The 27,727-nt window shown below is 45.2% G+C and overlaps 1 protein-coding gene across 7 annotated transcripts in view; it reads left to right on the top strand.

Annotated features, from left to right (window-relative positions):
• The window catches only part of LIMS1 (LIM zinc finger domain containing 1), a 407,029-nt gene that overhangs the window by 161,807 nt on the left and 217,495 nt on the right, over positions 1-27,727 (top strand). The window contains exon 1 of one of the 7 annotated variants that reach the window (XM_086934295.1): positions 5,373-5,642. The exons of 5 other annotated variants lie outside the window; for them this stretch is intronic. In XM_086934295.1, the coding sequence (XP_086790421.1) occupies positions 5,536-5,642 (107 nt within the window). In that variant the 5' untranslated portion in view covers positions 5,373-5,535. Of the gene's footprint in view, positions 1-5,372; positions 5,643-27,727 lie in introns of those variants that run through there. One more of the 7 variants, XM_086934294.1, reaches the window with a different exon arrangement.

Here is a 27,727-nt window from a genome sequence, read left to right as displayed (position 1 = left end):
TATTTAGCTTGGCTCCCAGAATCTGGCATATGTTCAAGTGGTAACTGGTTTTGTATTACCTGTTGCTGTTGCTTCAAATTGTCAGTTTGGACTTTATTACTCAGTACAGCGTTACACTCGTTTATTTATTTATTTTTATTATTACATTTCTTAAGCGCTCAGCTACCCGTGGGTTTCCCGGCGCTGGGAGTAAAAAACAGTATGCCAAATGAGGAGGGAGTCAAATCAGCGAACTTACATATTAAAAAGCCAGGTCTTGATTCCCTTACGGAAAGTAAGGAAGCACATTTCAGAACGCAGAGGGAGGGGTAAAGAGTTCCAAAGAGAGGGAGCCAGCAGAAAAAATTAGCGACCTCCCATTTTTGCTCTCTTGATGCGTGGAATCCTGAACTTATTCTGGGTGGAAGACCTAAGTGTGCGCGGAGGAAGATATTGCTGCACCAGAATAGATAAGTAAGGAGGAGCTTTTCCGGTCATTATTTTATGCATGAAACATAATGCCTTAAATTTGACCCTGCTCTCGATCCGCAGCCAATGTAGGTTACGCATGTGGGAAGAGGCTGAGGATCTGGCGGGTAGTTTACAAATAAGGCGAACAGCCATATTTTGTACTACCTGGTACTTCTTAGTGACCTCCTTACAGGCGCCCAAAAGTAAGATGTTACCATAGTCCAGGCGTGAGATGACAAGAGCCTGGACTACAGATTTCAAGGTGTCAGCAGGCAGCATCCACGAGATTTTCCTAAGCCACCTGATGATGGTGGTACAGGTGGCAGAGACTTTCACGACGTGCTGCCTGAAAGACAGTTGGTTGTCCAGGAGGACCCCCAGGTTCCGGGCAGAAGGAGTAGGAGTGGGAAGAGGGCCCATCTCCGGCGGCCAATGTTGTGGGCCCCAGAGCGAGATGTCTGAGCCAAACAGAAGCAGTTCTGTTTTCTCCCCGTTTAATTTTAATTTGTGCTCCAACATCCATGCCGAGATCTGTTTTAGTCCAGCTTGAAGAGAGGAGAAAGGGTTCCTCCAATGTCCCATTTTTCTGCACTCATGACAAGGAAACTTTTTCTTTGCCTCCGCTCTGTTTATTCTTCCTCTCGGTTTACCCCTGTTTCCATCTCCTTGATTCTGATTATTTTTCAATTGATTCAACTGGAGTTCCTGCTGCTCTTCTAATTTTACTTGTGCTTACATTACCTTCACTTCTAAATTCTTTCGTCTGTTGTCAATTTCATCCCCACAATATTTTGCATACTTGAGTATTTCATCAACAGGCTTGGCATGCTAGCAGATTTTATGATCTTTAATCATTTGCAAAATGTCTGGCATTAACCCTGACACAAACCAATAAATAAAATGTGTCATGTATTTTATATCAATGTTTTCCAACCCACTGTACTGCTTGAATACCTGTAAAAGGCGTTCATAATATGCATGTACTGATTCATCTTTATTTTGGGTAGTCCTGTCTATTCTTGTCCAATCTGTTTCTTTTGGGGGTACTTTCCCTTTCAGGAAGGTTATGACTTGATGGTATTTTTTCATCACATCATCTGAGGGGGCTCCTGTCTTTGGATCTCTGGGGTACTCGTCACTGGGCAAATCTATGGTAATTTTGCACTCTGTCCATAAATCTGTGGGTACTACGATATCAAACAACCCATCTAAATCCTTCAACAATACTTTTGAGACTTTTACAATTCTTTTGACTTGCCTGTACCACTCTACAGGTTTCTCTCTGAGTTTCGGGAAATCATTTGTGAATGATAAAATATCCTGTTGGGAGCATGGGACATGTGCATACCCTCCTTCTGGCACTTCTCTCATTGGACACAACCTTTCTACCTTTTCTGATTCTTTTAGCACATATTCAGATGTAGTACTTTTTGCTTGGGCTTCCTCTTTTTTCTTTGTCCACCTAGCTTTCCACTTGTCTAAATTCCCCCCCCATTTCTGAAATAATTCCTTTATTTGCACTTTTGGTCCGGACACATTCATGTTTTCTAAATCTTTGTCCGAAAATGTAGCTCAGTTTGGTTTCTGTAACACTTTAGATTTTCCAATATCAAATCCCATATCAGAAGCCAAATTCATTAATTTCTCATGGAAAATGTTTGTATTTCAAGTAATACTTTGACATATAAATAACAATTCATCCTCACTGAATGTATTTAATCTCTCTAACCCCACATTTCCAGCAAGCAATTCTTCCAATTCAACTCTTAATTTAAAAATATCCAATGCTTTTGGCTGTGATTTTTGCTTTTCTATTTCTTGACCACCTCTCTATTTCTTCTGGGGATACCACAGTAGCACTTCTTGTACCTGAGGATGTTTCCATCCTTACCTCTCTGTGGCTTCCGGGAGTGTTTTTCCCGTTTGAGCTAATTCCGTGTTCTCTTATAGGTACATCCATTAGGGATATTACTAACTCACACTCACTTGCTTGGTCAACAACAATCAAGGTTTCCTTTCTAGGCTGTACTACAGGTGTGGTCAGAACAGGGGTTTTAGGACAGATCTGTTTATCTCCATACAAGGGAACAACAGGACCTATAGTTACCGGTATAGTTAAGGCTTCAGGGCTTGTGTTCAACTGGGAAATGTTCTGAATTAATTCACTTCTCTGTTTAATTATTGCCTCTCTTTCCCGTTCCTGTAAGAGTTTTTCTAGTGCAGGTTCATGCACAATTTGTGGAACCAAAGGTGGTGTTAAGAAAGGGGCACTAGGGTTAAATCTATGTGCTTCCTCATGGTACGGTGGCAGATTTTTCACTAACATCCTCCAGATAATCATCTGAGTCACCACTAGTCATTAAATTCTTCTTTTTCTCTGTGCACTTATTTTCTGATGGTTCTTTTAACGTTAGTACGGGATATAATCCTTTTTACTAACATAGACTGTCTACATTTCTTCATTTGCTTATCTCTTTCAAATGCTTGTTCAGAATTTAGCCCATATCAAACAAAACTATCAGGCTTGCATCCATGGTTTGAGTTAAAGTAATTGTACCAAAAACTTTTCTGAGGGGTGCAAACAATATCTTGTCAATGAAAGAAATGCAGGGCTTCCCAAGACTTACCTTTCAGTCTTTGGGGCATTTACTTTTACTCATCCTAGCCACCACTACGCCCAAGGACCACAACAGGATAAACCACTGCTTTCCACAACATTGGCAGACCCATAGCTGTGCATTTTCAGCATCTGTGTGGAAATGTAGGCTATGGTGCGCCTTGGGAACCAGACACCACCACCTGGATGGATAGCTGGGATAAGTAATGCACTACTATATAAATATACTGGCTATTTCCAAAGTAAGAGACAACTGCTTCAAATATATTATGTGCTAGGAAGAACAGAAAAGGTCCTTTTCTGTTTCTTTTTTTTTTTTACTTTTCCACTTCTGTTCCTGAGAAAACCCTTTGTACTCTTCACTTAAGTGGTCAAACTCTGCAAGCAGTAATGCACAAAGTATTCCATCTTCTGTGGAATGGTGGGATTCATCATTGATCAAAAATGCAGCTGAGCCTTCTCACACTGGAGGAAAGATGTGGAGAATTTCGGATCTGATTTGGATGGGTTTTTTGGCAGTCCAGTACTTGGACAGCCACATTACTTTTGAGGCACCAACCGGTTAATAGTTCTATTGATTACATCACTGAGCTTCCATCTTGTACACGTTCTTAGTTTGTGCCTACCAGAGCCTATACCACCTCAAGACAACAAAAGGACAAAATGGAGGTGCGGTCAAGGATGAGAACTTCAATATGGGCATGAGTTTACCTCTTGTTTGGAGCAGTTGGTAAATGTGCCTGTTAAACCCCACTGAACTAGGAATTCTGTGTGGAATTCAGTCAGTAAATTCAGTTTCTAGTTCTTTTCCATCCCACGGAGTTCAACACAGTATTGGTCCTCATGAAATGTTACCATCCTGTAGTGATGTTTAACCACTTCGATGCTGATGACGAGCTCAGCATCAGGCTTACCAGCCGTGTGCTGATGACGAGCTGAGCTCGTAATGTAACGCGGTAAATTCAAAAATGCCGCACACAGCGGGAAAAGCCGCCGCATCGATGCGGTTAATGGTGTGGCGTTTCCACCCCACCATAACCGGGTTACTTGTAAATGTGGCCCGTGAGGGGATTTCTTCTCGGGAATCAATTCAAAATTTGGATCTTAATAAGGCAGTTTTGTTTGATATGAGGGAGGGGACCGTTTTTTTCTTACTTTTTTTGCGTTTACCAGAACAGGCAAAAGATTAAAACAATGTGCCATTCGGAAGCAGTATCACATTACGCGAAGACGGACGTCTGTCAGAGATACTGGTCAATTACACTAACACCTGTCCATATTTTGGGCAAATGCACCAGTGTTTGTTTGTATTATGCGGTGAAACGCCTCCACTTTTTAGGCTGCTTAAAAACGGCCCATTGTCGTGTGATACTGCTGCACTGACATTTTTTTTTTTACTTCCGCCGTCCACCTTGTTGCTATTTATAGGTAGATAGTCTCGTGAATTATATTAAGACTACGAGTCCTAGAATGCTGCTGGAAAGCAACATGTTACTTTTCCCCTGAAAAGTATAATGTTCTGCAGCTCGCGCAACTTTCTATTTTGTTGTCCTAAATCACGTCATCTTAACGTTACTTTATTTGGCGTGAAATGCATACATGTTATGTTCGTTTTATATTATTATGCGGTTATTAGTATTGTTGGAAAATGTGCAGTCCAGTAAAAGGAAAAATAGGTAGCAGAGTCTGGCGTGTACCACACCTCCATAACCTTTTCTTACTTTAAAAAAAATCAAACAGAATGCTGACTTGCCTTTGACAAATTGCCCCGTCACAACGGACAGAAACTGTCGCAACTGCATGGCAAATGTCTTTTTCCTGTGTTACAGGAAGCCTCGCTTATTTTCATTTTCCACTTTACGGATCCCCCCTCCAGGAAGAGCACATCCTTTCTTTCACAATTGGGTGGGCTGATGCGGTCAATTTAGGCCTTTGAAGCTCTGTTTCTGGTTAATTAGGGGCAGAGGAGGGATGTCACAGGGCTTGAGACCCCACTGAAAGACACCCGAAGGTGTGCTCTTCGTTTTGTTTCATTGTCACGGCCCCATTTAAATGTGTAATGTTGTCAACAAGGGGCTTTTCTGTGTCATTGCAGCCGCGAATATGAATGGGGGCGAGAAGCAGTTCATTGCTCATTACCTGACGGCTCGTTTCCAAGAGGCTGAGGGAGGCCTGGCTGACCCGCGGCCTGTCCAGGGCCCCGCGAGGGACAAAGGCCTGCGGCCGACTCCCCTCCCCTCCGTGTGGCCGCCCGAGGTGCGAGGCCCGGTGATAAGGGGAGCGCGCGGCGGTGCCCTTCAGAGAGGGAGTGTACCTGCCAGGAACAGGAAGCCGGGCTGGGCCGCTCCCGTGCCCCGCAGAGCTCGCCCGCCCGCTGCAGGTGTGCGCACATACCTTCTTCAGGCATTTTGGCAGTTTTAGCACTCTGCAGAAACGTGAAAAAACGCCTCGCGCCGTCCCCAGGAGATATGAACAGGCTGCAGCTGAAGGAGCTCTCGCAGTCTGGGCTCTACCGGAGGAGGCGGGACCGGCCCGACAGCCAGGGACTCAACGGCTTCTCGGAGGACCGGCTGAGGTGAGTGCGCGCCAGGCGGGCAGGTGACCCGTCTGCGCCGGACACGATGTCACTGGTCCTGGGCGACTAATTGTAGCAAGTGCATTCTGGGAGTTGTAGTTTCTTTCACTTCGGCCAAACCTGTGGAGGAAAGGAACATAACTCAAATTTAGAAAATGAAAGGCAGAGACTGGAAAAAAGGTATCGTGTCGTGCTAAAATGGTTCGAGCTGGTAACCGGAGCCATCTCGTGAAGGACAAATAGCCCCACGGCAGATGCGAGTAGGGTGTTCACGTCTGTTTTTGTTTCCCCTCAGGTGTCCGCAACTCTGCTTTTATAATGGATAAGAGGAGGCAAGTAAAGCCAGGGCTTGGATAAGGGTGGTCAGGTGGCTCCATGTCACAGGGTCACCACCATTCCAGCCCTGACGCACGTTTTAATTTAGGGAAATTGTGTTTTGGGTACGTTAGTCCTGCTATTAAGTTTTAGTTGTAAACTGATGTGGATGTTAATATGAACACCCAGGGCTGGAAATGTTGCGTACCCGTGAGCTGCAGCCATCGCAAGCAAACCATGAATGGAAAATGACCCCTAGATTCGGGTTTCAAGCCGCTACGAGACCGCGTGAGATAGTTGGGCTGCTCTCTTTTACGGTACTCAAGGCTGAGGGGGCGTTTGTGATAGTTCTTGGAGCTGGCGACGAGTGCACGTTAATTGTTGAGCCGAGTAACCGGAAACAGATGGGCTTCACAGACGGCATCCGCCGTAGGCAGGCACTGGCAGTGATGGTAACTAACCTCCACCACGGACCCTACGAGGAAGCGAGTTCGCCTTTCCTGTGCGCTCTTTGAACCCCCAGCAGTGACCCTTTTGAGTCCCTCCGTGGATGCAGCTGTAATAATTGCAAATTGCTGCAATGTTACCCTTGGAGATATGACCACTATTCACATACACACGTGTTGATCCCTGTCCCTGTTAATAACGGTTATATGATCTTCTCATCTATCATACTTGCCTAATCAGCTTTAGAAGGACGACGGGCTGCGTTTCTCCACCAGCATTGAACCCGGCTGTTTTTAAACCGAACTTCCCCGCAGATGCATTAACCAGCTGAGCTGTCTGAAGCACTTCCACATACGTGGACGCATATTTTGCGAGTATGTTGGCTTTTTTTCTGGGGCACTTGTAACTGCCACCTGGTTTCGGAGGGGTGTGCATGTGTGTCGATCTCTGCGCGGCCTGTTAGATCTTGCTTTTCCTTTTTCCATTGAGAGAATTCTTGGCGATTGAAATGGCTTTAGGCAAAAGAATGCCGCAAAAGCACTTGTGACCTCTGCAGCAGCCCAGCCAAAAAACACAGTGCTCTCTGAAGACTTTTCTGTCAGAGGCTTATTGGATCTTGTCAGTGCTCCTTAAATCAAGCAAAGACATGTACACGTCAACTTTGTCAGGTAGTACTTACTATCCGACACTCTTTCATCCTCCGTCTCCGAGAGAGCAGCCAGGAATCTGTTGCAAATCTGAGCGCTTTTCAGCCTCTTCAGGTACTCAAAGCGCTATACAAATTCTAGAGCACACTACTCCTGTGGTTTAGCCTGTTTCTAGGCTTTTATATGGACTATCTATATGTGGCTTGGCTGGGGAAAAGCGAGGTCTGCAGTGACCACGGCGGATTTTGTCTACTCCTCCCCCCACTCTTAAAGGTGACTCCTCCCCCCACCCTTAAAGGTGACTCCTCCCCCCACCCTTAAAGGTGACTCCTCCGGGTCCTGCATAGGAAAGAAGTGTAGCATTGATGCCCAAGCAGGGATCCCGTTTCAGTGTTGACAGCAGGAACAATGCCGTGAGGGGCGATTCCCACCCCCAGGGGAGGCCAGTTATTTCTAGCCAGCCTCACTCAGTGCTTTACTCGGGGCCCAGCACTTTGAGCATTCTCGGCCTCTTCTGCCTTGCCATAATTACTTTGAGGGCCATTCGTCGACCATTTATTTAAAAATTCGCAAATCAGCTCGCAGTTTGCAGGCCTCTGTGGTTGAGTATATTTGACTTTTTGGAGGTTCTCACAAATCCACAAACATCAGCAAGTACTTGTAAGAAATTAGTCCCCCAGAGTTTTTCTACAAATTCCGTTCTTTTTATTTTTCTTCATCTGCATTTTTTTTTCGAGGTGGAGAAATCCACTTGAGTTAGGTATTATTTTCAGTGTCCCTAAACTTTTAAAGGTGCACGAATTAGATGTCAAAAGTACCGGTATGGTTTGTGAAAACTGGCCAAGCGAAAACTTTGCGAAGGGTTCCTCATCGAAGCCCCAACCCAACCTTTACTATTAGGGAAATGGCATATTTTATGCGGTTGTAAATTCTGCCTGCTTATGTGAGATTTCTCCTGTTGCCAGTTGTTTGAATCTTTGGACTCATGTTAGTGTCTACAGAAAGACGGCCTTTTACGCTCCTCGGCGACGAGTTAGATGCTCAAAGAATGTTGTGATCTGGGCCATTTTGTTTTGTAAAGTACAATCCAAGACCCTGGGGTGTCGTGTGTCCATAAACACAACAGTGCCTTCGCTTAGCAGGCGCCCGGTGTTTAATATCTCCTTTCACTGACCGCTGCCGGACAGCCGGCGCTGTTTACCATGGATACGACTCCGCATTCCACCTTGGAAACGTTTCCATCCGAGGCCAGCAAGGGCCCCGGCTGCGTGAGCTATTCACAAAGGTCCCGGAGCAAATCACTTCAGCAAGGGGGGGGGGGGGGGGGGGCAGATTACCCCTCCTCCCTGGCCTTCATTTCATGTGTCTCAATGGTGCAGCAACAAGATCTCACTTTAGAAAGACAAGTCCAATTTGTGTCTCTTCTCTGAATTATTCCAGTGTTATTCATTGATCCTTTGTATGTTTTCTTGTCGGTCTCCTATTTCATGCATAATGCTTGTGTATTTATGTTAAACCATTGCATTTGTTGCAGAAAAACTTTATTAAACTGTGGACGCAGTGAAGGAGGGGGGTGCAGCTGTTACAAAAGTGCATCATACACCAGGTACTACAACAGGCGTTTGTAACGTCTAGGAATAACTGGAATTGTTGCTTACTGGTTGAGTAAGATGGTGCATTAGGATAGAAGAATGCTTAACCAGATGGAGGATTTGTATAGTAAGTTAATGCAGTAGTACAGTAGAATGGTGTGTCAGTGTGGGAGGGTGGTGCATTGATGTAGTAGGCGTGCATCTTAGACTAGTATGATGGTGCATTAGCCTAGAAGGATGGTGTATCTGTATAGAAGGATAGTGCTTGGAGTTTTAAGGATGATGTATTGGTGTAACATGATGGTGTATTGATATTGTAGCATGGTGCAATATTATAGGAGGATGCTACAGTAGTAAACGAGTCTAGTGCAATAGTATAGGAGAATGGTGTATTGTAGTAGGTTGGCGCAGTGATATAGTAGGGTGCCAAAGTGGTATAGTAGGGTGATTCAGTGGTATAGTAGGATGGTTCAGTGGTTAAAGTAGGTGCCGCAGTGGTATAGTAGGATGATATAGTAGAATGATATAGTAGGATGGCGCAGTGGTATAATAGGGTGACACAGTGGTATAGTAGGATGCCTCAGTGGTATAGTAGGATGCATCAGTAGTATAGTAGGATACCTCAGTGGTATAGTAGGGTGATGCAGTGGCATAGTAGGATGGCGCAGTGGTATAGGAGGGTGCTGCAGTGGTAAAGTAGGATGGCGCAATGGTTAAAGTAGGTGCCGCAGTGGTATAGAAGGATGATATAGTAGGATGGCGCGGTGGTATAGTGAGGTGATGCAGTGGTTTAGTAGGGTGATGTAGTGGTTCTGTAGGGCGCCACAGTGAAATCTTAGGATGCCTCAGTGGTATAATAGGATGATGTAGTGGTTTAGTAGGATTGAGCAGTGGTATAGTAGGATGCCTCAGTGGTATAGTATGGTGATGCAGTGGTTCAGTAGGGTGCCTCAGTGATGTAGGCTGATGCTGTGGTATCGTAGGATGGTGCATCCTTATAGCAGGATGCTGCATTGGTATTGTGTGATGGTGAATTGGCAGTGCTTTAAGTGGGGTGAAAAGAGTGGGGGTGGTCGCTCAAAGGGACGTGACCAAAGAAGTATAAAAAGGAATCCTTTCCATGAGATGTCATGTGCATGCACTCCAAGTGAGCGCACCATGAAGTAAAACGTGCAAAGTAGCAGGGACTGATTTGCTGACTTGGTTTACCTTATGCATGTGTACAGTCCGTGCTGAGAAATTCAGCCGTGTTTCTGCCTCTATTGTTAAAATATGGATATAGAGTCCAATGGAGACCCGTATCAAAGTCTGTTTTTTGTGACCCATCAGGACCTGCCCTGCTTGAACCCCTGTGTATTCAGATTTTGCGTTGGTAAGATGGTGCGTTGGTGTTTACTCCAGAGTCATTTGGCTGCGAGCTACCCATTCATCTCTTCCTCCAATGTTGAGGCAATTGGTGAAGTATTCCACATGTGAGGGTGATCATCAGGGCTCCTTAAACACGAAGAGGGATCCAGCATGCAGAATCCCTCAGAGGTACTAGGATCATATCCTCCTTATATAGGTCAGGTGAGAGCAATCTACAGTCCAACACCTTCTCCATCAAGGCGCTAATTGGAAATTATTGAGCCTTAGCTGATTCCTTGCATGCAAAGCGTTCTGGATGATACTTTCTAACTAACCTATAAGTTAGCCTATATGAGGAAGATTTAAACCAGGACTGGTCTCACCAACCAGCAGATGTAACACACAAGGGCAAAGCAAATCGAAATTACTTTTGAAAGGCATTAGCTGATGTTTTGGCTTAATAAATGTTTGTTGCCAGCGGTTAACAGCATTGGCACAAAAAAGTAAAAAAATTTGATCCTAGCATGGTGATATATGCTAGCGTATGTGTTATCACATGGCGACCAATTTTGGCTATGACACAATGAATTATGTGCATGCATGCAGCACGATACAGTGGCAATGTTTTTTTTTAAATTTATCATTTAATATAGTTCACGCCCGCCTTGGAGCAGTAAATAAAAATAAAGTAAAAGGTGTGCAAAAGTGCATCCAGATAAAGAGGTGGCACATAGCAAATTGCAGCTGCAGGACCTTCTTAAACCATAAAAAGAAAATATGGGATCAGAAGAGGTGAGGGTGTAAATCAACACCACCAGTATGCACAGGTGAGCAGGAAGGGGCTGAGGATCAACAGAGGAGTCTGCAGACTGAGGAGGGGTATTGGAAACATCAGGTGAGCTGGGATGTGAGAGAGCAACACAGGAGTGTGGGGGTGGGAATGTGAAAGAGGAAGCAGCACACAGTGGTGAGGGGAATGAACAAGAAAACATGCTCTCCCATGGAGTGCTGAAAGCAAAAGAAACAAGCATTTGCAATGCATTAGGTCTCGCATTAATTAAGTTTGAGCTATTGGCATTGCTACATATTGCAACACCAATTGCAACAAAAGTCTATAAATTGTAAGCAAAAAAATGTGTATTTATTTTTGTAGCAATGGTGGCATGCTGCGCTTTAGGTGAATATGTTCAAAAGTAAAGTGCGCCATACTGCGATTGCTACAATAGTTAATTGTGGATGCGTTAACAATTGATGTGTGCACTGATGGCTGGTGGTGTGTGTGTCTGTAGAAATTGTGCACTGATGGCTGGTGGTATGTGTGCCTGGTGGAAGTGTGCACTGCCGGCTGATGGTGTTTGTGTCTGGTGAAAGTGTGCACTGATGGTGTGGTTGTGTGTGTGTGTGTGTGGTTGTGTGTGGGTGTGGTTGTGTGGGTGTGGGTGTGTGTGTGTGTGTGTGTGTGTGGTGTGTGTGTGGTTGGTTGTGTGTGTGTGGTTGGTTGTGCTTAGGGTTGTGTGTGGGGTTGTGTGTGTGTGAAAGCCTTTAGTGACAACAGTTTGAATACTTTTAAAAGGCTATCGGAGATACAATTGTGGATTAATTAGGCCGTGCATTGCATGCTGTGTAAAGCGCTCCAATGCCTTCAGGTCGATTTCACGCTATATAAATGTGCGTGTGCTGGGCTATGATTTGCTGACTCCTGGCAAAAGTGGTCTTTGTTCATCCATGCGTGGAGACTCTTAGATCGGAGCATAGACTGAAGTGGTGGAGGAAAGACCGATAAAGCTGGCGGTTTGTAACATTTGTAAGTCAGTAAATATGTTTACCATAAACAGAAAGCCCTTAGTGACAACAATTTGAATACTTTTAAAATGCTATCAGAGATACAATTGTGGATTAATTGGGCAGTGTATTGCATGCTGCGTATAATTGAAGATCTGCCCTCGGTCCATGAAAAACATGCAGAGCAAAAAAACAAGAAGAGCTGCTGCACTTTCTTTTCATGTACGATCATTAATTGAAACCCAAAAACCCACGAGGACCGCCAGGAACTGCAAATAATCAAATGCTGCAATGTTTATGAAAGTTGGCAAACAGCGCCACACCGTGTTTAGTAGGGGGATTTAAGCGTTACTGAAGTCAATTGTGACGGAGCCACAAGACGTGCGGCCGAGTGGTGCTAATGGCCCCTGAAAAACAGGTGGCTGCGCGCGTGTACGCTCACGTGCACTCAAGCTTCAGGCCAGCAAAACCCTCTGGTGGCACTTTTAAAAGCCACTTACTAAATGTCTCTGAGAGACAGCTTGCGCTGTCTCAAGCAAGACCTAAAAAGTAGTTCCCTGTATGTAAGACAGTGGAAGGCTACAAGTCATCCATTTCAAAGGATGGTCAAGAAGAAATGCTCCATGGGATGAACAAACTCAAGAGGAAGGAAAGCCATCAAGTTAGAAGCAAGCAACTAAGATGGATAAGAAAGCCCACCAATGATTAGCAGTGGGCAGACCCAAAGCCCAGTGTATGTATTAGTATTGTACACAACAGCTGTTGACAAGACATAAAAAGCAAGTCTGGTTTGCAGAATGAACTCAAATACCCACCTGTTCTCTGTTGGAATTCATTATGTGTACATTTTCCGAAATAAGTCTTCCCCGTAGGTGGCCTAAAACCTTGCTGAATGTTATTGTATGGTCTGGTCTTGGAAAAGAAAAGCCGTACTTCAACAGGAGATGGTATGCACCTGGAGGTGGTGTAGCATGTGAAAATGGCAACAAGAGAGAAATTTTAAACAACCTGCCGTCAAGTGTTTGATGGGAACTTCTCTATAATCCGTCACACCCTTTTACTTAAGAACAGATCACAGAGTTAATTTCCGATATGAAATTAACCTTAGCCTTTGTTTGGAATTTAAGGCAGTGCTTTATTTGCAAAAGAAAAAGTGCAGGGACACAGTTATCCTGAGACTGCCATGTCATAGGGTGCGGCGCAGAATGCAAAGCTGTATAGTCTTGATTCCACTTCATGCCTCTTTCATCTACTACCAGACACTCCGTGCCCCTTTATCTCAGTCTTCAAAGTTATTGTTTATCCCTGCTTTTTCGTTGTCACGTTTTTCCACCATTCTCTTCCTCCTCTTGTGTTTTTCTCTCTCCGGGTCTGGGTAAAATGTCAGATGAAGAAAATAAGGGCCGGTCCCAAAAAATTAGTGCCGGTGGTCACCACCAGCTCAAATTCAGAACCGGTTTAAGGCCTACAGTTATATATCAATGAAAATAAATGTGACCCAAAAACTAATTGTTTAGCACCTTGAGACAAACACTGCTTAATGCCACATATTCCATTCTAGAATCACTTTAGAGAACTAAATACGGTGCCCATTCTTGCAAGTTCTAGTTAATGTGATTCAGTCTTCGTGCCCAGAATTACCCCTTGAGATCTGGTAATTTTACTTGGTTTATCTATATAAGTATGGCATATAAAGATCAGAATTCCATAAACCATTTATGCAGATTCGCAGAGTGTAATATGATAGTTGTGACCATTGTTGAGGGAAGAGTAGGGGCATCATGACCCACTCGTGGCTTTGCCTCAAATGAGTCCTCGCCACCACACACACGCAAAATGTTAATAAATGGCATATTAAAATTTTATGGATCTGCATACCACATACATACAGAGGGGCCATGCCGTAAGACAGCATTTCCCAAACTGTTGTCCGCGGCCCCCAGGGGTCCGTGAGACATTCCCAGGGGGTCCGCAGGACTCCAGTGCCTGTCGTAGTGAAAAATTAAACACCCATGCGTATTCACAGCACACAAGAGCTGTGAATGTTGGCGCAGGGGCAGCGAGAACACAACAATACAATCAGGAGGCGGGGCAGCGAATGGGCAGTGGGCAGTCGGGGGGCGGGGCCGCAGGGGGCACAGCGGCTGGGGAAACGAGCGGAACAGAAGTCAAAAGGGGCACAAAAACAAAGAAAAAACGAGTGGAACAGAGGGCAGACGGGCACAAAAAATGAGGTGAAACGAGTGGAACAGAGGGCAGAAAGGCACAAAAAACGAGTGGAACAGAGGGCAGAAAGGCACAAAGGGCACAAAAAACCGAGTGGAACAGAAGGCAGAAGGGCACAAAAAATGAGGGGTAAACGAGTGGAACAGAGGGCAGAAAGGCACAAAAAACGAGTGGAACAGAGGGCAGAAGGGCACAACAAACGAGGGTAAAAACGAAGTGGAGCAGAGGGCAGAAAGGCACAAAAAACAAGTTGAACAGAGGGCAGAAGAGCACAAAAACGAGGGGAAAACGAGTGGAACAGAGGGCTGAAAGGCACCAAAAACGAGTGGAAAAGAGGGCAGAAAGGCACAAAAAAACGAGTGGAACAGAGGGCTGAAAGGCACAAAAAACGAGTGGAACAGAGGGCAGAAGGGCACAAAAAAAAGTGGAACAGAGGGCAAAAGGGCACAAAAAACTAGGCTAAAAACGAAGTGGAACAGAGGGCAGAAAGGCACAAAAAACGAGTGGAACAGAGGGCAGAACGGCACAAAAAACTAGAGGAAAAGAGGGCACAACGGCACAAAACTAGAGGAAAAGAGGGCAGAAAGGCACAAAAAACGAGTGGAACAGAGGGCAGAAGGGCACAAAAACGAGGGAAAAACGAGGGGAACAGAGGGCACAAAGGCACAAAAAACGAGGGAAAAACAAGTGGCACAGAGGGCAGAAAGGCACAAAAAACGAGTGGAACAGAGGGCAGAAAGGCACAAAAAACGAGGGGAAAACGAGTGGAACAGAAGGCAAAAGAGGCCCAAAAACGAGGGAAAGAGGGCACAGAGGGCAGACTGGCACAAAACACGAATGGCACAGAGGCAAAACACAGAAATATAGGGGCAGCTAAGAACAGAAGGCCGAACGGGCAGAGAGGCATGGGGGCAGCAAGAGGTACCGAAGAAATAACCGGGCATAGACACGGGGCAGCGAGGGGTACAGAAGGAAAGACCGGGCAGAGAGAGCACGGGGACAGTAAGGGGAACAGAGGAGGAAAGGGCATAGTCACTTACTTGAGGATTCACCACCGTCCTGGCTTTCACAGACATACACTCTCTCAAGAGGCGAATCCTCAACTAAGTCACAATGCCCCTCCCATCTATCAGCAATAGTAATAAATAGAATATCCTACTCTGCACATCTGCATTTATGGTTTACGCCAGGGCATTTTTCTTCATGCACATTTGTTTTAACACCTTATTTAGCAGAAACCAGGATGGCAGGGGTTCCATTTGTGCAACAAGATAAAATCACACGTAAGACAGATTGTGACTATTAGGAGAGTTGTTTTCCTGTGTAAAGTAATTGTTGTATGCAATCTGTGGGGCACTAAAAAGTGTTTTTCTCTTTTCAGTTTTGTTGTTCTAGAGTAATAAACTCGAATTGGACATTTACTCTGTCAAAAAATAAATGGTGAATGTGTTTATTAGTACAATTGCTCTAAATAACTTGTTTAATTTATTTACTTCCATCACTTAAATATATACATATATAGTAAATGTATTGTATTTTATGTAATGAAAGGACTTGAGCATGACCGCCTTAGTTCATTCGCCTGACCTCTTCTCAATTCGCTGTTTAAAACTTCCTTTCAGATAGCTAAATCTGGTTAATCTTCCATTTTTAATGTGCTTAGAAGGTGGCTCTAGCCACATGTTGGGTGCTAAAACAGGAACTAAGAAGTCTGAATCATTTTTCTACAAGTCCTAAATTCTAATGATCGTCCCATTTTTTTGGACACATTTTAAGTAAAAGTAGTTTTACTGTTTTTGTGGTATCCAAATTATGAACTTCATGAATAGTCATATATCCTTCATTTCTTTATTGAAAATCTTGTTTTTTATCCTGGTTACTTGAGTTAATCTTTCTAAAAACAATCATACATTTATGAGAAATAGCCAACATGCGTTTCATGAAACCATTTGCTTCTTCAGGGTTTAAACTCTCTTAAAGGTGCATGAAGAAAAAGTCTGTGATCCAAATTCACAGTAAGAATAGGTTGGTTCCGTGGGCCATGATGAGCCGGCATCACACCTGGCTTCATATCCTCAAAGTACGCTTCTTGGTTGTTTGCATTTTGGTAGCAGCACTACCAGCCATTGCGTTTTTATGGAGATAAAAATACCCGCAATGCATGCAAGATTTGGACCTGTTGTTTTTCCACAGCAGCATGTGATATGCAGTGGTTGGTCGCAGCTCCTCTGTGTGTATGGGGGCGCGGTGGTTGGGGGGGGGGGGTGCAGCTCACTCGACACCGGAAGAAGATTGCTTTTGCTGTTCCCTGACGTTGCAGCGATGCAGCTGATCTGTGTCCTCATTGAGAGCAGATGGAGAGGTCGAACATCTGTATGTAAAGTTTACATGGCCTGCTTTTGAGGGGCATGGAACAGTAATGATCCTGAAAGAAAGCTTCTGTATTTTGATTACCTCGAAAGAAAAATAGACCGGCCTTTTGTAGTTTAGTCAAGGGCTATTGAAAGTAAAGTTTTTGTTAATTTGAGATTCGAGTTATTCATAACTTCACCCATAAATTCAACCAGTGGTTCGTTATCAGTGCCGCGTGGTAGTTCCCTCCCTAATTCAGTCTTTATCCTCTTCCACACCATAGCAATTCATACTCCTATTTATAAATTTATACTCATTTATTTTGGACAGTGAACATTAGTCACCATAAAGCCTGTTCAGCACCCATTTGGTAGTATTGCTGACAAAGTGGTTTGCTCCACCTTGGGTTCCCCAAGTGGCATGAATCTTGAAGATAGAAAAATGGGCACAGCTTATAGAATCGTCTCATGATAGAGCGGCATTAGTCAATTTTGACTCCTCTTGGTGGAGTTTGTGTGCCCGCTCTCATTTCCAAGGCCTGGCAGTCGCACAGCATCCTCTCTTCCCCTCTAGCTTGGCATCTCCTAAGGAGGAGGCACTGCTACCAACCAAAGATAACTTTTTAAAACTGCAGAAGCATCACTCCTTCCTTCAAATACAGCTACAGAGGTTATGACTCATTCTACAGAGGCTGTCAATATATAGGAACAACAGCTAAATAATTTTAAGGATTAGAAGACAAAGCACATCAACCCCAGACAGGTGAAAACGTCATATCTGGCTACCAACTTTTCTGATGCAAGTGAATATTGTGCCTGTGCAAGAAGTTTACAGCAGTGGTGTTTCCGAGACTTCCTGAACTGCAAGTTGGCCATTATGCTAAAATCACACGCCTTTCTTTGGACATAGGCTGTCTAATGCAATTAAATAATGTGGAGTTTATCATCAGAATCTACTATTTGCAAAGGCGTAGAAGAATTTCACCGTAGTTCAGTGTCTAAAACACCTGAGATTATCTTCAAATGTTTCTGTTGTCCATGCCTGAATGTCTACGGTGCCGCCTTGACTGCCTTTCCAACAGACAGGGTAACTGAGAAGTATAATCTGCCCAGTGACACTTCCCTGATCTTCATAATATGGACTCAGTCATGCAAATTCTGAAACATGTAAAAGTTCTGTTCTGCATTTCTGCTAAACTCTCCTAACATTGTAGTCTTTTTTTGTGCCCAAAACGGCCCCTGCAGCCCCCCCTTTTCATGACAGATAGTTACGAATGTGGTCTCGTTTTAAAAGGGAAGTTGCTCTCATAATTTCTCAATGTTGTGTTTGTTGCCATGCCTACATTCAGTGATTGCAGTAAATGTTGTGTACATGCCATTGAAACTTCCATAAATTCTCACAGTAAACAAAAGAACTTATGTGAGTCTCGACCTTAGCGGACGTGTGTTTCCTCCTGTTGCAGAACTTTGTCCATAATGGATTCTCCTGTGTCCTGCAAAAGCATCCGTGTTTGCTGCTTGTACTCAAAATGTCTTGGCCTGTAAAACTTCCTTTTTGGTAGTCATAACTTGGGAGGGTTAGTGAGCTTGGAGGACTGCTGAAAATCTGACCAACAGACCCGCAGAGGATAATCAACAGATTAACAAACACAAAAGCAACCCTACTCAAAAAGAAACGGGGCTTTAAATTATTTTTATCATAACGTGGTTTCTTTCGAAACGAGCTATATATTTGAATAAACAAAAGCACAAGGCAAGGTTCAGAACCTGGTAGGAGGCAAGGTTCAGAACCTGGTAGAAGGCAGTCAGGGAAGACTTAACACTAGAATTTTTTTTTTTTTTGGGAAAACCATTATTGTTACTTCAAACAGTTACAAATATGGGCCTACAACCACCAGGGCCGGCCGCTAATCAGTTTCATCACAGCAAGTCAGTTAGGACACGACTCGGCAGCCCGGGAAGCGAAAGTACCACAAATTCGGTTAAAACTGGCTATTAAGCATACCATGCGAATGACAGGATTCTAAAGGCTCCATTTTATAATATAAAAAATAGAAGGATCAGGTGCCATACAATATCACAGAGTCGCATAAAGGGCGGGCAAAGTAGTAGGATTTCCACAGTTAGATCGATCTCCGTTAGGACAGTGGCGCGAAGGCATACAATTCAGGATAAACAAGCATACAAGCACAATTTGCACCAGTTAAGCGCCCGCCCAATGATACTGAAATACCGCGCAAAGTACAGGCACAGATAAGAAAAATCGATAATTGACAGAAGAGTGGACCCACTACGCTGACCCGAAAAAGGAAGAAGCGAAAGAAAAGGCAAAAGGAAGGATACAAAAGAGAAAAAAGGCCATAGAAACAATAAAAGCAAAACAAAAAATCCCCTCCCTCAACCCCCCACCCTGCACCCCTGCAGATGACTACGGCCTACCCCCCTAGCAGCGTGCCTGTCGCCCCAAATAACTGAAACCCGAAATATAGGAAGAACAAAGAGAAATAAAGAAGAACTAAACCCCTACACTAAAATTAGAAATGGAGGAGGGCTATATCGTACGCATTCCCGGTCTCCCCCCACCGCCTTAACCAAGAATCCCCCACAAAGCTGACACAATCGAGCAGAACACAATAGAAAATTACACCGGAGAAAACTATAAACCCCGCCTGGTCTCCGTTAACCAAGTGAAGCAATCCCGTTACCGTTGAAACCACAGTGTGAAACCCAAAACAACAGGCTCAGCCTTGACCCTGTCGATCAAAGTTGCTGATTCCCTCCGATAAGTAGAGCCCCATCGTCAAATTGTCAAAATATACATCGAAGTTGCCGAAATACAGTCTGTTAGATGGAGAAAGGATAGCAAATCCCAAAGTAGATGGCCGGTTCCAACGATGCCCCTCCCCGACTCCAAGGCCAGACACTGTCCCATTCGCCATCTTGATGGACCTGCTGGGAAGGGGGTGCAACACAATCCAACACAGTTCACAGTTCCGACCAAAAGTTTCCAGAGTGGGAACAGCAGTCAAGTGTTCCGCTGGTAGCGAAACCAAAGATTCCGACCATATAGTCGATACGCAGATCTCCGCATGTTCAATCGGTTCCACTTCTGTAGGGGCAGGCACAGCTCCATGCACCGGGTCTGAATGCACCGCTGGGGTGTCTGTCGGAAGTAGAGCTGGCCGCCGGGTCCCGGGCAACGAGTCAGGGTCCGGTCCCGATCTTCTAATTCCATCCGCTGCCGACATCAGTTTCCAGACCTGGGCCTCCATAGTCACCTGAAGTGCCTCGAGGGCTGCCAGCACTAACCGCAATGACGGGCTGCACTTAGCCCGCTCCGCCGGATTTCGCATAACATCAGGCATAGTGATCCCCTCGGAGAGTCGCCCTCCCCGGGGAAAGAGTAGTCGGAGCAGGAATGAGCCGTGAGGGACAGATCATCAACATGCGTTCGTGCGCGCCAAGTCTCCAACCCAAAGGCACCGGCGACGCAAACGCTAGGCCTCCAGTTCAGGGACCCCCGCCACACCGCCTCGGGCGTCACTCGTCTCCTCACCTTCGATACGAGACCAGGCAGCAGATCGGCAGCAAAGCAATCCAAAAGATGTCGAAAGTTCCATGGACCGGACCCTGCTGCCCTCACTGGTCTGCTGTTGTTCAACTAGGACCCGGCTGGACCAGCACTCGAGACCCCGGCTTCCAGACTAGGTTAGGCCTCAAGTCAAACCTCGACATTACTCCACTCCACAATGTCGGAAGAGTCTCGGGATTACTCCATCGGACTGCAGATTAGTTCATAGACACGGATATGGGGCGGAATATCAGGATAGATGACCGGATCTTCGAGCGAAAGACGGAGGTCAGCGGAGCCGGGAGACTATGCGGCCATCTTGCTTGCTGTCGTAGCTCCTCCCAACACTGGAATCTTGAACAATTGATGATATAGCACAGACAGGCCTTTTTAATGATCTATAAATGTGTGTTATCAAGAGACACAAACAAACAATATGAACCATCCCATATAAAACAGAACCCAAACAAAATGATTACAGAAACACAATCATGTACATTTGTGCAATACCAACCAAAACACAAGGTTTTCCAACACCAAAAACAAATGACATCAGTACAAGTCGGGACCCAACCCGGGCACCATAATCCAGGATCTGCAAGACCTTACAATCTGCCAGGAGTAGCAGTAGTTGTCCGTGACTTATTTCAACGCCATTACTTTACATGGTAAATAACAGGAAGGTTCACCCTTCTTAAGGCAAAATACTAGTTAGCTAACGGTTGCAGCACACCTTTGAGAGCCGTTTAACTGTTGAAAACAGACTTTTTTTATTCGAATAGTACTGTTTACTAGTATTTTGACTTAACAAGGGTGTACTTTCCCGGTATATATATCACCTAAAGCAGTGGTTCCCAAACTTTTGACTCCTGAGGACCCCCACTGAATCACTTCTGGAAGCCAGGGACCCCCAAGCAATTTGTACAATTTCAATAAAAAAAATTTAAAACAGTAATTTGCAAAAAATACACAAACAAGTACACACCAAACAAATACTTGCATTACTAAAGCTTTTATTATTTTCATTGTGTGTTAATTTGGTAATGCGAAGATCTGACCGTCGCCACATTGGTTTTGCACTCTCTTCAGTGCTCTTTGGGCAAGATAATCCGCAAGTTCAAGCATATAAACTGACTGCCAATGTATTTGTTTTAAAAAAATGGGTGGCAGTCGGGGACACCACCACATCACTCTGGGACACCACCACATCACTCTGGGACACCACCAAACCACTCGGGGACACCACCAAACCACTCGGGGACACCACCAAACCACTCGGGGACACCACCACACCACTCGGGGACACCACCACACCACTCGGGGACACCACCACACCACTCGGGGACACCACCACACCACTCGGGGACACCACCACACCACTCGGGGACACCACCACACCCCTCGGGGACACCACCACATCCCTCGGGGACACCACCACATCCCTCGGGGACACCACCACATCCCTCGGCGACACCACCACACCACTCGGCGACACCACCACACCACTCGGGGACAACACCACATCACTCGGGGACACCACCACACCACTCGGGGAAACCACCACACCACTCTGGGACACCACCACACCACTCTGGGACACCACCACATCACTCTGGGACACCACTACATCACTCTGGGACACCACCACATCACTCTGGGACACCACCACATCACTCTGGGACACCACCACATCACTCTGGGACACCACCACATCACTCAGGGGCACCACCACATCACTCAGGGACACCACCACACCACTCGGGAAAGGCTGTATTTTGTGACTCGCGGTGTTGTTTTATGGATATCATTGACGTGCTTGGACTTATTCTCCTGAATCGCGAACCCACTCATCTAGCAGGACATTTATTGGATTGTATCTGCTCTAACTCCACTAGCCTGAGAGTTAAGCCCCCCAGCCCTCAGATTTGGACCATTAATTTCTTTGTTCCTTTTCATATTGCACTAAATCCTAAACCTATATTAACCTCTATAAAAAGTACTAAAAGTCCCGAGGAAAAATACACTCCTAACTGGAAAGAACTACCCAGCAGACCTGATGTTGTAGAAAAGGTAAAAGTCAGTATACCGGTTCTATCAGGTCATACTTCTGCTGACGATCAGAACTTTTGCGACTGGATTGCCAGAGCGGGTGCCTCGTTGAGATCAACCAGCAATAATAATTCAAGGGCCATTAAGACCAAAAAGAGTGCCCCATGGTTCTCATTGACCTTGAAATTGGAACTGGGAGAAGTAAGAGTTTTGGAATGGAGGTGGCGTAGGAATTACGATGCTACCGCCCGTAACGCCTATAGATCAGCGAGACGGAAGTATCATGCTGGAATAAAGTTAGCCAAGAAAGCCCATTACCTACAGGCCATCTCCACGGCGGGCCAGGGACAAAAAGAAATCTTCAAGATAGTAAAGGATTTTATGAACCCATCAGCCCTTTCGCAGGAGATTCCTCCGTCTCAAAATCTATGCAATGCAATATCTGATTATTTTGACAATAAGATCCTTGACATCGTGAAGACTTTCCCTTCAGTACCCACTATGTCGGTAGTTCCTGAACAGACAGAGGAGGTGAGGACCCCTGCCCGCTTGGAGGAATTTGCCCCGGTCTCCCTTGAAGAGACCTCCAAGGCTATTCTGGCCAGCAAATCTGGATCCCCTTTTGATCCTTGTCCCCCTTTAGTCCTACAGACCTTAGTAGAGGTGGTTAATCCTATTATTAATAGGATTATTAATTCATCATTAGCTACGGCAGACCTTCCTAATGACTGGAAGCTTGCAGCTGTCAAGCCTCTCCAGAAAAAGGCACTAGCTGACCCTACCACCCTTTCCAACCTGCGTCCTATCTCCCTGCTTCCGGTGCTATTCAAACTGGTGGAAAAGTTTGTCAATAGTCAACTGACGAGCTTTTTGGAGAAGAACAACATTCTACACCCCAACCAGTCAGGGTTTCGGTCAAAACACTCTACCGAGTCGGCCCTGCTATTTACAGCAGAGACCCTACGAACGGCCATGGACCAGGGAAAGAAGGCTGTCCTAATCCTACTTGACCTGTCGGCTTCCTTTGATACGGTCTCACATAACATCTTAGTGGACCGGTTGGCTGCCGCAGGAGTAGGAGGGCAGGCCTTGGCATGGCTCAGGAACTTCCTCAGCAATAGACGCCAAGTCAGTGTTGGGTCAATACCAGTCTGAAGCAAAGGTCGTCAGCTCCGGGGTCCCTCAGGGCTCGAGTCTAAGTCCTGTACTTTTTAATCTGTACACGGTACCTCTAATGAAACTGATCACATCATTTCAGATCAGCACAATATCATATGCGGACGACACCCAGCTCATCCTGGTGTTGGACAGGGAACGGCCTGGTGCCGAGGAAGATCTTAAGGAGTGTCTAGCAGCAACGTTTAAATGGATGACTGACAATCATTTAAAATGTAATGCTGGAAAGACAGAAATCTTGCCATTTGGGAATCATAATCTGTTTTTCCCAAAAATGGGTTGGCCTGCTGATGCAGAAGCCCCCCCCAACACAATTACATCTGCTCGTAACTTGGGTATCAAGTTCGACGATCAACTGTCTTTCAAACATCAAGCGGTGGCCGTAGCTGGGACGTGCTTCCAGATTATAAAGGCTTTGAGGACGTTTTTTGATCTTCTCCCGTTGCCGGCCAGAAAAACAGTCGCAGTGGCCCTAATAAATTTCAGGTTGGAATATTGTAATGGCTTATATGCTGGAGCTAATAAAGCCATACTCCATAGGTTACAAATGGTCCAACATGCAGCGGCCCGCCTTGTATTACGTTGGCCCCGTAGGTCTTCAGCCTCAGCAGCACTCAATGCGCTCCATTGGCTACCAATTGGTAAAAGGATTCTTTTTAAGATTCTTATAATCACCTTCAGGGCATTTCAACAGCAAGGACCAAAATACCTGTGTAATGGGTTCAAAAGATATCACCCGACACGTTGTTTGAGGTCTGCCAGTCAGAATCTGCTCACAATCCCTCGATTCAAGCTGGCTACAAAAGGTGGCAAATCCCTTTTTGTACTGGGCGCCAAGGCCTGGAATAAGCTCCCGCCCTCTTTACGATCATTGTCCCAAGAAACTCAATTCAGGAAAGCATTAAAAACCTGGGTCTTTTCTTTATCTGATGTTGCCTGCAGGGCGCTGGTGTAATGTGTACTGCAAAGTGTAGGTCATCTCTTTTCCCTCCAACCCCTCCATCTGGGTTGGGTGAGCGCCAAGATACTCCTTGGAGTGATAGGAGCGCTAGAAAAGTATCCTTTACATTACATTACATTACATTACTCTGGGACACCACCACATCACTCTGGGACACCACCACATCACTCATGGGCACCACCACATCACTCATGGGCACCACCACATCACTCATGGGCACCACCACATCACTCATGGGCACCACCACATCACTCAGGGGCACCACCACATCACTCAGGGGCACCACCACATCACTCAGGGGCACCACCACATCACTCAGGGGCACCACCACATCACTCTGGGACACCACCACATCACTCTGGGACACCACCACATCACTCTGGGACACCACCACATCACTCAGGGGCACCACCACATCACTCAGGGGCACCACCACATCACTCATGGACACCACCACACCACTCGGGGACACCACCACATCACTCTGGGACATCACTCTGGGACACCACCACATCACTCTGGGACACCACCACATCACTCGGGGACACCACCACATCACTCGGGGACACCACCACATCACTCGGGGACACCACCACATCACTCTGGGGGACACCATCACATCACTCAGCCCAACCACATCATCACTCAGCACCACAACAGCACTGTCCTTGCTTGCTACCAACAAGCATTGCCATAGCCAATAGGACTCGCATTAGGAAAGTGTAAGCTATTGGCTTTGTGAATAGCAATGCTATTAATTTATATATTTTCAAAGTCAACACATATTAAAAAAAATTTAATTTACAATACCAATAGCTCATACTTTCCTAATGCGAGACCTATTGCATTTTAAGTGCTTGTTTAAATGATTCTTATGCTGTGTGTGTCAGACTGGCATGTAGGGAAACCAGCAGATAGAGAGGCAGAACTGTGCTCATAGTTGTTGAATGTCACTCCTAATTACAGACTTGATGCTTCTCACAGCGCTCGTGTATTTTCTTCATGATAAACCCACGTGTAAATGTGCAATAATGATCATCAATTCATATTCTGTGGGCACGTTTAGTGTCGCTCCGGGTACTGCACCGGGGACACTTGGGAGATGTCACGCTTTCCCACGCGTGGTCTGAGCATCTTGTTCCACAGGCTTGCTCTCAGTCCTATTACTGACTGTTGCACTTTTTAAAGAGAGGGAAGGTATGTAAAGCGCTCTGATACCCGCTATATAACACTTTTAAAATTAAATTAGGGCACAGGGAAGTCCCCACCACAACGTTTACGAAAGTGCTATTCTTAACCTCTGACTCTCAGCTGGATCAAACTGAGGAATGTGAAGAAAGTGGTTGTCTGTGGAAACTGCTACAGCGCATCAATCCTGAAGCCATGAAATCCTAGGCCTTCGTTATATTAATTTATAGTCAAGTGTAAAGCAGTTGAAAAGACAAGAAGTAAAGGGGAAGGGTCATCAGTAAAGAAGATTGTACCTGGAAATATACAGTCACTACGGGGTATGGTTTAAGAAGCTTTTGCAGTCAGCGAAAGGAAAGGAAAAGATTAAAATGCACGAATCATTTTAACTTCAGGGCAGTTGTGACAAGCGCACTTATTTACAAATATAATTACTCATCTGGTATGCTGTAGTCCTGAGTGGATGCGTCACAGAGTTTAGATTGCTTTCAAATATACCCACACAAACACGCACACACAAATGAAACACTTACATGCAGTTCCAGCCTCCAATGCTCTTCTATTTCGCCACGCAGCTGCTTTCAGGGCAAAAGGGGACAGATAGCAAAATGCCCTGGGCCTGGTCACAAACAGAATAGGAAACGCACGCACTCCTGTGCGAGCTCGACGTCGGGTGATGGGCAGAAGTAAATAACACAATATAAGGGCAATCACCCTTCAGCTTGCACCTATAGCTGAAGGGTGATTGGCCAGATTTCACTGCTGTCTTGCCCCCAGGCCCCAGGCGCCAGCAACATTCACACCTCTCTACTGTACCTTGCGCCTGGGGGCCAGATTGTATTGCAGTCCTGCTGCCCGGCGCCAAGTACATTCACACCTCATAAGACTTTTGTTTTTTTACCAACGTTAGGCACTCAAGTTCTGCGGACCCCCTGGGAATGTGTCACGGACCCCTGGGGGTCCGCGGACCACACTTTAAGAAACGCTGACCTAAAGTAATGGCCCTGAAATGAGGCACAGACATGTGCCTGGGTTTCATTTGCATGGGTTTCCTGCCAACTTGGGGGTCCCCTTGTAAGTAGTTTGTTTATTTCTTATACTTTCTGGTAACTTGCAATTGGGCTGTGTCCTGACTTTTTGGGTGTCCCTCATATTTTGTCATCATGATGAGACCCCAAATTCTACAGTGGGTCGAAACGTCTTCGACAATACCAAACAAACTATAATATCCAAACCTTTGCATGGAAGCACTGGTGTGATTATTATGTAAACCAAAGTGAGGTTGTTTGTTTTTGGTGTTGGAAAGACTTGTGTTTTGGTTATTGTACTAGCGTACATGATTGTGTTTCTGTAATTGTTTTGTTTGCGTTTGGTCTTATGTGGGACGTTTCATAATACTAATCCTTTATGGGTTTCCGGAGAAGCGTGCTACTCACCAAAAAAAACGCTCAACACCCCGTCAGGGGTTAGAAGCGCTATATAAATGAAAACCTTCTTTCCCCTTCTATCCTTCTGCTATCCTTCCAAATCCAAATAACTGACTAACATATCCACCACTTAAAATGTACTTGCATATTTCATTATACTAATTCAACACTAATCCTCTATGGGTCCCTGAGTAGCGTGCTACTCACCGAAAAAGCGCTTAGAAGCCTCGTCAGGGGTAGTAAGCGCTATACAAATACAATTGCAATAAAATACAATACAATATTGTTTGTCTTTTGATCACAGTTTTACATATCACCAATTGTGCAAGAGTCCAGTGTTAGGTCTTCCCTGACTGCCTCCTAGTAGGTTCTGAACCTTGCAATTATGCTTTTGTTTATTCAAATATATAGCTCATTGTTCAAAGGGAACCACGTTATGATAAAAATGAGGATAATGTACATGCAGCATAAACATTGTTCAACCTCCAGTTCTCTTTATGTTCAAAGGACAACCTGTTTTCAACATTCCTTATGATGAAGCTTTTTACTGTACACTGTTTTCCCTCCGTACTTATGAAGATCACTTTCGGCTGTACTCCACCTCTTTAAATTGAATTTGCACTATTTTGTTTCCTTGGATGCCTATTCATGTTTTTGCTGATTGGGAAGGGAGAGTTCCCTGCACAACAAACAGGCTTTTGCAGCTGTCCTGGGTGTCTGAATGCATGTGAAACTGGTATTCTAACTTACTTTGCCCACATGCTAAATTAGCATGACACCAGGGCCAGTCTCTTGGGCCAGACCATGATAATTCGAGTTCGACAATCCAATTCTATTTCCTGGTGACACACAAAAACCACACCATCATAGTGGACATTGGACTACCATAGCCTAGATCACACAAAGTGAAGATTTATTAATCTATAGTGTGGCCAAACCTATTTTGGGTCTCCCCTTCCAGGCAGCTTTTGATAATCTGTAGGTGAAAGCCTCTTGTGGACCATAC

This window comes from Lissotriton vulgaris, chromosome 8 (assembly GCF_964263255.1).
Source record: "Lissotriton vulgaris chromosome 8, aLisVul1.2, whole genome shotgun sequence".
Taxonomy (NCBI): domain Eukaryota; kingdom Metazoa; phylum Chordata; class Amphibia; order Caudata; family Salamandridae; genus Lissotriton; species Lissotriton vulgaris.
This window is presented reverse-complemented; position numbering and strand designations above follow the sequence as displayed.